This window comes from Fundulus heteroclitus, chromosome 14, assembly GCF_011125445.2.
Source record: "Fundulus heteroclitus isolate FHET01 chromosome 14, MU-UCD_Fhet_4.1, whole genome shotgun sequence".
Classification (NCBI taxonomy): Eukaryota; Metazoa; Chordata; class Actinopteri; order Cyprinodontiformes; family Fundulidae; genus Fundulus; species Fundulus heteroclitus.
This window is the reverse complement of record NC_046374.1, coordinates 5,271,993-5,286,014: the sequence shown is the minus strand read 5'-3', so window position 1 is coordinate 5,286,014 and position 14,022 is coordinate 5,271,993. Positions and strand designations below refer to the sequence as shown.

The following is a 14,022-nucleotide window of genomic DNA, read 5'->3' as shown; positions in this document are numbered from 1 at the left end:
GAACCATCCACCTTTAGGTCATGTCCAGATGTGTCTGGCTTCAAACGTAGATGGGACAGGAGCAATGTACTCACTTTGTGGCAGTTTTGATGACATCTGTCAGCTGATCTCTGGCCCTGAAGAAGATAGAGAGCAGGATAAAAAATAAATAAAAATCTGATTAAATTTGGGTACATCACACAGAACCTATCTGATGAACATTCTGATTCATTTTCTTTCCTTTCTCTGCTGTGTTGAATTCACATAAAGCTCTGACTTTATGATAAATCCACCACAAAGTAGCAAATAATGAAGAAGTGGGAGGAAAAATAATATTAGTGGTTTGCAACTGTGCTTTACTCCCCCTAAATAAAAACCAGTGGAACCAAACGGCTCCAGAAATCCCCTAATTATCAAATAGAGTTCATTAGTGTGGAACAATTATGGGGTAGGACTACTTTGGAGTGCATCTGTTCACATGTTATCAAGCACTTTTCTCAGCATTTGGTTCTTCGTGTTAAAGATGAAATCATTCAGAGAATCTTGCTGCTGGTAACAGGGATGTCAGCACACAGTTTATTCCCTGATATGGCGCCACATTAAGCACTGGACTGGGTTTAGGTGTGCCTCTTACCACAGCCAGGCACAGTGCTGTTTGTACTGCAGCTCCTGGGGCTCCTCTTTGCCGTGTTTCTGCTGCATCTCCAGATCGGCACGTCGGCCCTAGGCACAGACACAAACCGCAGCTCTATGTCTTCTGTAGAACTGTATCTCTGTGCTTCGCGTTTTATTTGCAGACTGCATGATTTCACAACAAGTCATAAATAAAGAAGGCCAAGACCTGCAGGACGGCCTGGAAAGCTCGGCTCATGAACCCCCTCCATGCCTGGGGGAGCAGAAGAGCCCGGTGCCACTCAGAGGGCTGGATGTTCACCTATATGCAACAATTGAAGAAAGTGAGAAGGTGTTATTTATTTTTTGTTCAAACCAAACCACAGAGCAGGTGAAGACTGGGGATCTGTACTTCGTGAATGAGGGCGGTCAGGGTCTGCTGGTAGCTGCGGCTTCGGCTGACAAGGAAACGGTCAATAGGCCTTCCGTTGCGGTCTGTCTGCACGGGGAGCTCATAGCAGAGCAGAAGACCAGCTGAAACAGAGAGAACGTCATGGATGCCGGTCTCTTCCAAAATAAACATGTCATTTAAGAGCGGAATTATGACCCGTCTTTCCTGTTTAAAGGCTGACTAAACAACCAATGACAATGACTGGCTGTCACAGGAGAGCAGCTTAGTAGTTTCAGTTTACACCAAACCAAACCTGGAAGGAAACATGGTGACATTAAACAGCTCCTCCTGAGAAAACTAAGCCTCGTGGGCTGCATCCAATGTTTTAATAAAAAGATCTGCTTCATCAGCGGGACAGATCATGGATCTGTGCAAACATCTGCAGAAACCTGCCTGCACTAGCCTGCACTGCAACTTACGGAAGCCAACCATGCAACCACAGAGAGCTATCCCGCATCTTCAGTAGTCTAAGGCGTGTAAGCAGCTCCTATACGATAATTGCCCTCATCTTACACAGCCCCTGACAATTAGTGAAATTCTCTTGTTCACTAATGGGTGGAAGTTTTTATTGAAATTCTTAACATAATAGGAACATCTACACACAAAACAGCACAGACTAAAAAAAAACAGCAAATCTACACCAAGTATGCATTACCATCAAAATCCAAATGTACCTTAAAAAATCCTCCTAACCCTTTAAGTGAGACCAAAAAACTTCCCAGACTTATTTTCCAAAGAAGGCTGAACCACAGAACAAGCCCACATAGCATGAATGAAAAGGCCCTCTTGAGTCTTCCATTTCCAACAAAGATTATTCTGAAGAGTCGTGTAGTGGCTTAATAAAACCCATGACGTATCTTATAATGAGTGAGCTTCTCTCGCGCCTCTCTCATAAACCATTCCATAGATGAAATTATTTTGTGCAATAAGACCTTCTCTAAATACACATTCAGATCTCTCTGCCAAACTAAGCTCAGGCTCTCACTGTCATTGTACGTTGCTCCAGATGACATTTTCTAATACACAGAGGCTGACTGACACTTCTGAGGCATCAAGCTATCTCGGTTCCTTGGTTTCCTCGCCTCCTAGTGACGATCTGTGGTACTGCTGCTCTCTGGGATTAAAGTAGAAAATCAAGCAAATAACAATGGCGGCGCCCGTAACATTCAGGAAGTTGTTTGGTTATATTTCGTTGTTTCGTTTTGGTGAAACAACGACAGACGCTGAGGTTCATCACACTGCTAAGCAGAATCATCTCTGGAAATCGTGTGTCACGGTAAGGAAGCTAGTATTTTTATGAATGTCTGAAATGTCAGCTGACTGTAAGGAGATGACGCGGTCTGCTCATGCGCTCTTTGTTATCAGAGAACCGGGCCAGAGAAAAACCGGGCCGAGCCCACCCATGGAACTGGTCTGCATTTAGCGCGGTCCGGTTATGTCTGGCTTGGTTCAGTTCAGTTTGCGTTCCATTTACACTCGATAGTTATCTCGGTTACCGAGCTCAGACTGGTCTCGGCACGGTTAAAAAGGGGTAGTGGAAACCGGGTAATAGTCATCTGCATCATATCCGATATCCATTCGGTGCCCCTAAATAGCCTTTTCTGAAGAGGATGAAACTTTGATGAACCCCACCTGGTCAGAATGAACAAGCAACAGTAAACATCATAATCCATGGCCTGACCTCCCCTGTCAACTTGTCCAACTTCTCTTGAACCAGAAGGGGTTCTGAGTTGACTCCTAATGTAATGCCACCCCATCACAAATCCACCCCCCTACCACACACCTCACCGCTGTCTCACGGTACCTGCACATGTTCTGCACCAGGCTCCCATCCTCCTGCCACCCAGTGCCACCGTTCCTCTCTCTGCACTCTACCATATGCTTTTATATATAAGCCCGACCATAGTTGCTATGACAAAAACTCAACATAAAAACTACAATAGAAGCAACACCAACAACATAAAAGAATGGACTCACCTGCTAGTCCTGGCTTCAGGCCAGGCTGCTTGTTTTTCTCATAGGTCTTCAGAATGAATGATGGGATCCCTGCAACGGTTTTTCCTTGATCAGAACGAAGGCCACCCCCCCTCAGGGCAGAGAAATATACTCCTCGTGGCATCTGACTCATCTCCTGCTTCACCAGCGATGTCAGGAAGTCCTTAAAGGCTGGGAGATAAACACCATTAAGATGAGCCACGGGGAAACACGGTCCTCTGTCTCCAACATGTGTAGCTGGAGATTGAAGCCAGACAGCTACACTGACGATGACTACTTGAGAGAAATCAGTTACTAATCGGTAACTAGCTGATTGAGTTTCAGCTTGATTGACCCTGACCTGCTTCCAATCAAGAAACAGAAAAATACAGTCTCTTTCTGATATGTGAAGGCATCAGACCAAAGCATGACCAGATCAGGGTGACTACGACACAGAAGTCTGACTTTGAAAATTTAGGATTAACTTTAGGATCTGCATTCTCTAGGGGATAAACAGAAAGACTGCTGGTATAGTAATGCTAATCGCCAAAGGCATTAGTAGTTTTGCTGTCAAGACTAAACAGCTACAGGACATACAGAGGATTGAATTTGCCTTACTCAGTGCTAAGACATACATGCTGCTAAAGTAACACTAGAAAGGCCAAAAAACAAAGTTTGCATTTTATACACTTAAGACCTCCAGTCAACAAAAACACAAAATCACACTTATTTGCAGAGACATTAACTCAGGATAAGACTTATGTAAAAGCTCTCTTGAATGTGATGAACCGCATTGTTTGATAACTCTGATCCATCTAGAATGGATGTAGCCAACACGGAATCTGTTCGACCGGATTAAACCTTTTTTTCTTAAAGTGCCTGGAGACAATATTTGTTGTGAATTTGTGCAAGATAAAAAGATGAATTGAAACTGAATTAAGATTACGCTAAAATGACCTTTCACTCCACAGATGATGCTCCTGGGAATGTCAAAATGCGGTCTCTGTGAAACTTTTGTGATGATGATACATGTCCAATAATGCTCTTTAAATTGAACTCATTCTTGTCTTTTCCTTTGCTATTAATAGTTCAGTGCATGTCTGATACTGGAAGGACCTCTCTGCTCTGGAACACTCTTCTCTGAGACGTCAAGAAAAGGTTTTAAAAAAAAATTGCAGAAATGATTTTTCTCTATGAACATCTAAGGCCACATGACATGCCTTCCAAATGTCCCCTGGGTGCACCTTCAGTGTTCTGTAGTCCTGAACCATTGCGAAGAGAGTGAGAGAGAATGATTGACTGAATAAGCAAAAACTCTTAGAACCATCAAGGAAGTTACACAACAGTTGAATTCTAATTTTGGGCATTGTGCTGTTCTAATCTACCTTTGTTCTGTACTACGATGATGTACAGGCAAGCAACAACACGCTAAAGTGATGACTTTGTGGCGTGTTGGTGGTGAATGCACCATCAGGCTGATTTCTGGCATCAGAACCAGCCACAACTAAATTTTTCTGAATCCCCCCAAACTGTCCTTCAGTTTAACTTTTAAAGAGACAAACATCAGATAAAGGAAAATCTTTAATCAATTAACAATACTCTAAGTGTTCAGAATGCTCCATCTCTACCACCTTCTGTATAAAGAGTAATCCTATGAAAGCCACGAGGCTTTCGGACAGTCTACTGTACCTGGCAGAACAGAGACGGAGGTGAGACCCATCAGCTTCATGTAGGATGCTCCAGGGATAGAGAGATCTTTCTCTTCTTCCTCTTCTGCCTTATCCATTTTATTGTCGTCATCTTCACTTTCACAAACCTTCACAACAGGTCTGGCCTAAAGGTGAACCAGAAGAACACACGAGGAACTAATTAGTGACCTAAAAACCGTCAACCAAGAACCAAACCCTGGGAAACAGGTCCATCCCTGCACATTTAGAGAAGGCGGTAAATATTAAATTTAAACTCCATTTTCTGTCACTGCACACGATATAAAGAAGTTTGTGTTTTGCTTCATAAAAAGATCTTCTTGATTTTTGCTTTTCCTGTTCCTGACTGACCAGACAAAGTAGGCACTGTATCTCTGATTAATAAATGCTAATGTAAAGATGCTTATACATACACAAGCATTATAAATATATACATAAGTACTTTCAATGCTACCTGAGGTAGCATTAAAATGTCGGTGGTCATGTGTGTAGGAAGTTAAGAACTGTTGCATTAACAAGTAATTAGTTAGAAAAAAACTCTCAAAAGTACATTAATTATGTAGCAAAACATAATGTTTGAACTTTTACACATTTTATCACAATATATGAATTTTAATGTATTTAATTGAGATTGAATGTGACAGACCAACACAAAGTAGAGCAGACCTGAGAAGTGCAACTTCAGAAATCCAGCTCACCTGTGTGGAATTTACCACCAGTAAGATTACAAAATGTGGAAATGTCTGAGGTTGTGAATACATTACAAGTCTCTGTAGCATTCACTGATATACTGCTATGCTTTAGCACAGGCTCATTCTAATGTCAACAATACTGTAGTATATAACTTTTGTTGCTCCGTGAAAAATGTTTCACATGCATCAGGAAAGAATTAATGAACAAAGTTGTCACAATACTGGGAGCGTATCTGCAACAATGTAAAGGAGCATTGCGTAAGTTCCAGGGTTTTGGCGGAAGTCTGCCCCCTCTGGCAACAAGTTGAGATTCAGTCGCATCCGCCTCTACGACTGTACAGGTCTTTTGTTTAGAGTCACAATGTCTTCTGAGGAAATAAAGCTATAAATATAGAAGTTAGACCCTGTTCTCTCGCTAATGCATCAATTACAGTGGGTGTGTAATTTTCAAGTTGTATGCAAATGAAATTTCGTTTGGTACGCACTCTGTGCATACAAAATGACAAATAAAGTTGTCTAAGTCTAAGTGCTTAGGCCCAGCCAGGCCTCTTAAATTTGTATCAGGGCCCACCCAGTGAAGTGGCTTTGTATAGAATTGTTTTTTCTTTTAGGGGTTTTACTTAGTCATTATATAAATCATCATAAAATAAAATAAAATGAAGCATTATAAAATTGAATTGATGCATGCATTTAGGCATGCGTGATTACCCATTAAGAGGCGCCCTTCGCAAATACAGGGGAAATAAAGTTTGGTCAAGGTAGAGGTTGCGATGACAAACCTGTCGCTGTGAAAGGTGATGACAAAGGTTATGAAATGTAGCAATCTACAAGAGCAGGAGCAGATCAGAGGAAAACTCAGCAGCAGGATCAGATGCAGCACAACAACTGTATTTTCCCCTTTTTAACAGTCGACTGTAATAGTTTGTTTAGTAAAGGAAAAGAAAATAGCAGAAGTTTTCCAATTATAAAAAACAGTTTCATGTGTCCTGCGCCTGGATCAATGAAGCGACGGCGGCCGTTACTTAGTGATGTTGCGTTTAGAAATGGAAAAAATTACATTCACTGACAAATATTGAACTTACAAACAAACTGACTTTCAACTCTAATTATTTGGCCCACCCATTTATCATCAGGCCTAGCCAAAATGCTATTTCTGGCTACGCCACTGATTACAGCAGAGACTCAACGAAATGGCCAGGTGAACAAGAGGGGGCAGCGCGTCACACCCATGTGGAAGCCCAGATGATTCATGAACTGACTAATCCAGCCTATAGAGGCAACTGTGGTGAATAGAGGAAAACTCATTTTACATGTCGGGATTGTAAGGCATGTATGTGCAAAAAAAAAAAAAAAAAAGGACAATATTTAACCTTTAAACTTGTGCAATGCTCCATTAATGTAAAATGTAAACCATCTAACTACTTTGGAACAGAGGAGGACTCTTACAGCCTCAGGGAGGTGAAGGACGGTGTGGATTGTTTCAGGAAAAGCTGCCAAAGCTCTGTAGCCACAGCTGGACACCTCTGGATCCTGGTAGAGCAGAAGGACACAGTCAGCACTTAATACTTTCTACAGAAGCACCACAAAATGGAAGCAGAGGGCTCCTCCTCACTAAAGTATCTGGAATGAAAAAGCTAATCATAGCGCTCGTGTTAGAAACCAGTCACTACTCAGATGGTGGCTTTGGACCATGGCATTCACACAAAGACAAAGAGGAGACATGCTGTGGACACAGACCTGGCTTGCAGCATAATTCCAGAGGAAGCTGACCACCTCCTCTTTCAGTTTCTGAGGGAAAAAAACAGTCATTCACAGATTTAAAGCTTTAAAGCCGAACCTAAAAGACTCTTATTTAAACAGCATTCAGGTAGTTTTTCTAATGAAATACAAATTCAAAGAAATTATTGTTTAAAGGAAGGAACTGCTTACAGATACTAGAAAATGGCTTTGACCTGCAAGGACAGACGAGTGGTGTAGATTCTCCAGGACATGGCAAATCCAAAGATGGTTAAAAAAACAAAACAACGATAGGATTTCAGGTCTGGAGTAGAAAACGTTTTGCTCTTCAGCCCTCTGGTCCAGTTGTTTTGTTTTTGAATCTTTTTTGGATACAAGTGTCTGACACAAGAGCTGAGCATACTGATTGCACTGCAGGCTTACCTCGGTGGGGTCCTAATAGAGCAACTCATTTCATCTTCTAAATTTCATAAATAACAAAGTTAATATTTCCCATTAAAATCAGAGCTAAAAGCTTTACCGACAGCAGTAGTGTCAACAGACAAGTGTTTTGGAAACTTGGTGGCTTCACAACTTTGAACAGGTCACATAGTTTGTCGACGAGTGAGCAGATACATATTCATTCATGGTAAAGAGTTTATTAGCTTAGGTAATTAATAAACATTCTCACTACATTTTTGTACATTTCTGCTCCTTTAACTGATCAGTTAAAGGAGCAGTAAGTAAGATATTTACTGTAAAATCAATCTAAATCATTCTCATTTCTCACCTAGGATGGAAAGTAACATTCCCTAAAAACAATCGGTCCTCTTCATTAACGATGTCACGTTTTACTCCTTTCAAACCTAGAGGTACGGTCCGGTACGACTTTGGTTTCGAGGGTAGCGTATGTTTACTTCCTGGTTTCTCAGCCAATCGTATGAGAGTTCCTCAGGTTCCCAAAACAAAGTGCAGCGTTTGGTATTTTATTTTGGCAAAAGAGCAGCAACCTTCTAACATAGAGGCCAGTAATTCAATTCAATTCAATTCAATTTTATTTATATAGCGCCAAATCATGAAACATGTCATCTCAAGGCACTTTACAAAGTCAAGTTCAATCATATTATACAGATTGGGTCAGATTATACAGATTGGTCAAAAATGTCCTATATAAGGAAACCAGTTGATTGCATCAAAGTCCCGACAAGCAGCATTCACTCCTGGGGAACCGTAGAGCCACAGGAAGAGTCATCTGCATTGTACATGGCTTTGCTGCAATCCCTCATACTGAGCAAGCATGAAGCGACAGTGGGAAGAAAAACCACCCATTAACGGGAAAAAAAACCTCCGGCAGAACCGGGCTCAGTATGAACGGTCATCTGCCTCGACCGACTGGGGTTACAGAAGACAGAACAGAGACACAACAAGAGAAACAAAAAAGCACAGAAGCACACATTGATCTAGTAATCTGTTCTACATTAGATGGTAGTAGCAGGTGAGTCGTCTTCTCTGGATGATGTCAAAGTTAACAGAACGCCAGACCAGGTGTACCTACTATGAAGAGAAAAGAGAGAGAACAGAAAGTTAAAGCAGAAATGACAACACATAATGCATAATTGAAGAACAGTAGAACTCAATATAGTGAGAAAATTAGATCCTGATATACTCCAGTAACCTAAGCCTATAGCAGTAAAACTATAAAGGTAGCTGAGAGTAACATGAGTCACTAGTTATAATTTTTGTCAAAAAGAAAAGTTTTAAGCCTAGTCTTAAAAGTAGACAGGGTGTCTGCCTCACGGACCAAAACTGGGAGTTGGTTCCACAGGAGAGGAGCCTGATAGCTAAAGGATCTGCCTCCCATTCTACTTTTAGAGACTCTAGGAACCACCAGCAGACCTGCAGTCTGAGAGCGAAGTGCTCTGTTAGGAACATACGGGGTAATCAGAGCTCTGATATATGATGGAGCTTGATTATTAAGGGCTTTATACGTTAGAAGAAGAATTTTAAATTCTATTCTTGATTTAACAGGAAGCCAATGAAGGGAAGCTAAAATTGGAGAAATATGATCCCTCTTGTTGATTTTCATCAGAACTCTTGCTGCAGCATTTTGGATCAGCTGAAGGCTTTGAACTGCATTTTGTGGACTTCCTGATAGTAAAGAATTACAATAGTCCAGCCTTGAAGTAACAAATGCATGGACCAGTTTTTCAGCATCACTCCTGGACAGAATGTTTCTAATTTTGGCGATATTCCGGAGGTGAAAAAAGCTGTTTAATATGGGATTTAAATGACATGTCTTGGTCAAAAATAACACCAAGATTTTTTTACTTTATTACCAGAGGCCAGGTTAATGCCACCCAGATTAAGTGATTGGTTAAGAAGTTTATTTTTTGAGGACTCTGGCCCAAAGATTAAAACTTCGGTCTTGTCAGAATTTAGATGCAGGAAATTTAAAGTCATCCAGCTTTTGATGTCATCAAGACATGACTGCAGTCGAAGTAATTGATTGGATTCATCAGGATTTATGGATAAATATAGCTGAGTATCATCAGCATAACAGTGGAAATTAATCCCATGCTGTCTGATAATTTTGCCAATCGGAAGCATATATATAGTAAAGAGAATTGGTCCAAGGACTGAACCCTGTGGTACTCCACAGGTGACCCTAGAGTTTGAGGAAGATTTATTATTAACATGAACAAATTGGAATCTGTCTGACAGATAAGATTTAAACCAGCCTAATGCTTTTCCTTTAATCCCTACAGTATGCTCAAGTCTTTGTAGGAGAATATTGTGATCAACTGTATCAAATGCAGCACTGAGATCTAACAGGACAAGTATAGACACAAGTCCATTATCTGAGGCCATGAGAATATCATTAGTGACCTTCACCAGAGCTGTTTCAGTGCTATGATGAGCTCTGAAGCCTGACTGAAACTCCTCAAGTAGGTCATTACTTTGTAAATGTTCACAAAGTTGATTAGCAACTACTTTCTCAAGAATTTTAGATAAGAAAAGAAGATTAGATATAGGTCTGTAATTTACTAACTCATCTTGATCAAGAGAAGGTTTCTTAAGTAAAGGTTTAATAACAGCTACTTTCAAAACCTGTGGTACATATCCATTTACTAAGGATAGATTAATCATGTCTAAAATAGTGCCACTGATCAAAGGGAATATCTCCTTAAACAACTTGGTTGGGATTGGGTCTAACATACAGGTAGAAGGTTTAGATGAAGCTAAAATTTTAGATAGCTCAGAAAGCTCTACTGCTTCTAAACAGTTCAAACACTGCGCAGATTCTAAAGATTCCTCCAATGCTGCCTCACTTACTGAGGACGAGGTAATCATGTTTGGGAGGATGCCAATTATTTTATTTTTAATGGCATCAATTTTATTTATGAAGAATCCCATAAAATCATTACTACTAAGAGCTAAGGGAATGGATGGATCAACAGAGCTGTGGCTCTGGGTAAGTTTGGCAACTGTACTGAAGAGAAATCTAGGATTATTTTTATTCTCTTCAATTAATGATGAAAAATATGCTACTCTAACTCTGCGGAGGGTCTTGTTATACAACAATAGTCTGTCCCTCCAGATTAAGTAGGATTCCTCTTGGTGTGTAGAGCGCCATTAAGAGAAGCAGACCAGAAGTAGAAGAGAATACCACATCATACACCTATCCTGTGGAAGTAAAAATTCAGTTGAGCTTCACACCAACTTTGAACCGTTAAGTAAATGGTGTGTCTCCATGAAAGGCACTGTTTATGTGTTGTTCTCATTTTATCCGCCAGGCGTCATTATTACTTATTGTTCCTTTAACTTTGCGTCAGTACAGTCCTGCCATTAGTAGGATGAGGACTGGACTGGACTGTCTATTACTGAAGAGGATGCAGAGCTTAATCAAAGATGGCCTCAGGTGGGAGTTCATCTGCAAGCACACTGAGGACATTCAGATGATAGCATTGGGTAAAGAAGGCCAGCAAACAAGCCCTGTCTGTATGAAGAAAACACCAAGAGCAGACGCAACCCAGCAGGAACTCCAAGTGTTGTGCCATATTAAAGCCATGATGAAATAATTGATGTCAGATTGAATTCTGACCACACAGCCACAAAGGAGAGTTTCTGCTGCAAAGACGGCCTCTCTCAGCAGGGTGCCTACTGTTAACCACACCCCACAGACAAAAGGTCAGAGCACTGCTGATAAGACTCTCACTTCTGTCTGCTTCTTCTTGCTGGAGCCCTTGAGAGGGGCTGCCACCCCTTCTTCACCTTCCTTCCTCCCTGAGACAAAAGGAGGAGAGAGAGACGGGCCTGAACCATGAGGGCTCACGGGCCCAAAAGACAGGAACCAGCACCTGGGAGAGATCCCTCTTCGCCCGAGGATAACCGGGCAAATCAGAGCTGTTACAGGAAAGGTGACTTGAGACGGCGCAGATCGGCCTCCTTTACCCACTTCCCACGCTGAGAGAAAGAGGGAGCTGACATACTTCGTGGACCGTCGGTCGAGGCCTTTCCCTTCCAACCACAAGTTGCCGCTGCTAAGTCACTAGCCGCTGCTGAAGGAGCAACGGTTCCCTTTTCATTGCCTTCCTTGGACGACCAAAGTGGACTGAACTCAAACGAGGCACCGACAGGTTGGACAGAGAGACCCAAAAGGAAAGGTTACAATGGTCATTGGAAAATGTTTGTGATGCGTCCACATGTCTTTAAACAAAAGGGCTAACGGAATTAGCTCATGCTAGCATCCGGTTCCATGGCATTGCTGATATGGTTCAAATGTGTTTTATGGTTATAACAAACGTTATCTCCACAGGGGTTTCATACATTGATGGGATATTAATGTTTATGTTATCCGGCCTCTCAATATGACTACAATTAAAGCCGAAGCTTTTAAAGTCAGCGCTGAAAATCCGCTAGCCAAAATGCTATTTAGCTCCTGGTTACATCTGGTTCCGGACCTTCAAAAGGAGCTTGTTTTAAAGCATAAAGCTTGTTTGTTTCGCTCCACCGTCATTCGATAGTGCTATGAGCCTTATTCCCGCATTAATAATGAATATTAATGTCTGGTGAAGATTCTCAGGAGGTTTTTGCATGTAAATAGTTCCTTAGCGGGATGCACAGTGGCACAGTGGGTAGCGCTGTTGCCTTGCAGCAAGAAGGTTCAGGGTTCAAATCCAACTCTGGGTATTTCTGCATGGAGTTTGCATGTTCTCCCTGTGCATGCGTGGGTTCTCTCCGGGTACTCCGGCTTCCTCCCACAGTCCAAAAACATGACTGTTAGGTTAATTGGCTTCTCTAAATTGTCCTTAGGTGTGAGTGTGTGTGAGAATGGTTGTTTGTCTCTGTGTTGCCCTGCGACAGACTGGCGACCTATCCAGGGTGTACCCCGCCTCTCGCCCGGTGAACACTGGAGATAGGCACCAGCAACCCCCGCGACCCCATGAGGGATTAAGCGGGTCAGAAAATGGATGGATGGGTGGATAGTTCCTTAGCTTAGTTTCTTTTATCTTCATTTTGCTTAGTAGTTTAGTTGAGTTTCCCTAGCCTAGTAGAGAGGATTTATTGATTGAAATATAGTGTTAATTCAGCATTATAAAGTGATGTTCTCTGGATGTTCATTTAATTTCTGTTAATAAATTCTTGAACTTGAAGAAGTTGTCACTCCTTTATTCTATGTGTGTGCAGAGTTTGCTGTTAAAAGATCGCTAGTGCTCGAATTCATCCCTTTCAACCATTGTCCTAATATCAGCTTAAGAGCTGATCATCACCAGACAATACTTAACAGAGTTATTTATGAAACATTAAATAACTTTAAACAGTGTATAATTGCACAACACCAAGGATTGACAGCAGAGGATTGGTGCATGCCTATTTCCTTCCATGAATCCTCCTGCTTGTTTGAAGCATTCGAAAAATCATTTACCAAGAGAACAAAAAGGTGGGATCATTTTTGAGTCCTACAGTAATATAGTGATACAGTACCGGAGGGCAGTTCTCAAAAAGCAGCCTGAGAAACCAGCAAGCTGATCAACGGGACAAGAATGGACAACATGTCCTCACTATCAGCCAGGATATGTTCAAGAACCTTATGTCCAACATGTCAGAGAACCATAGAGGTAACGAATATGGACCAACCCTGGAATTCTAAATTCTTCACATTAATCTGATGGATTTATAATTAAATCATTTGGTATATGATAAAACATAGAAACATAACTAAAAATGTTAATGAAAAATTAATTTGCTTATGTCACTGATTGAACAGAGCCTGCAATAATGCAGACTGAAAGAAAGACCAAACTGTCCCATGAAGCACTAACAGATCATCAAGCAGTCTATAAATGAGGAAGAGGAGGCGAGTGAAGTACCTCATACTCCTCTGACTTTACAGCGAGCTGGGGAACCAAGGATAGCAGCTCAGCAATGGCTTTAATCATCAGTGGACGGGAGTCACATCTCAGCTCAGCTCCAAGACTTCTCCAAGTCGAGATAATGTCTACTACCTGAAAAACACACCATGAAACCAGACATCCCTTATAGTATAATCTAAACAAGCTGTGAGATTCCCAGGACTGAAACCTGGCAGTCTGGCTGATAATTATCTGTACAGTTACCAAGCCAACACGGTGACCACAGTCCTTGAGAAATACATTTTGAAAACTTGATCACGTGCTGCACAGCTGGTTTACCTCGGCTCTGCAAAGCTCCTGTAAGCCTTGCACGGAGAGAGCAGCAGGGGTCGCCATGTCTGGTCTGTTGCACTGCTTCAGAGTGAGTGAGATGGCAGCTAGCATGTCACCTCCGTGCTGGTAAGGCCTGAGACACACACAAAGAACAGGGGATGATTAGCAGGGTGCACCCTGGACAGGTCACCAGTCCACCACAGGAA

General features: G+C 41.7%; 1 protein-coding gene across 1 annotated transcript in view; it reads right to left on the bottom strand.

The window, feature by feature from the left end:
* focad (focadhesin) overlaps positions 1-14,022 on the bottom strand; it is an 82,140-nt gene that overhangs the window by 15,458 nt on the left and 52,660 nt on the right. The window contains exons 15-24 of the mRNA XM_012880178.3: positions 13,823-13,949; positions 13,502-13,636; positions 7,152-7,202; positions 6,861-6,944; positions 4,706-4,850; positions 3,020-3,208; positions 1,004-1,125; positions 821-913; positions 614-702; positions 75-116 (exon numbers count right to left, since the gene is read on the bottom strand). Of these exons, the coding sequence (XP_012735632.2) occupies positions 75-116; positions 614-702; positions 821-913; positions 1,004-1,125; positions 3,020-3,208; positions 4,706-4,850; positions 6,861-6,944; positions 7,152-7,202; positions 13,502-13,636; positions 13,823-13,949 (1,077 nt within the window). The remainder of the gene's footprint in view (positions 1-74; positions 117-613; positions 703-820; positions 914-1,003; positions 1,126-3,019; positions 3,209-4,705; positions 4,851-6,860; positions 6,945-7,151; positions 7,203-13,501; positions 13,637-13,822; positions 13,950-14,022) is intronic.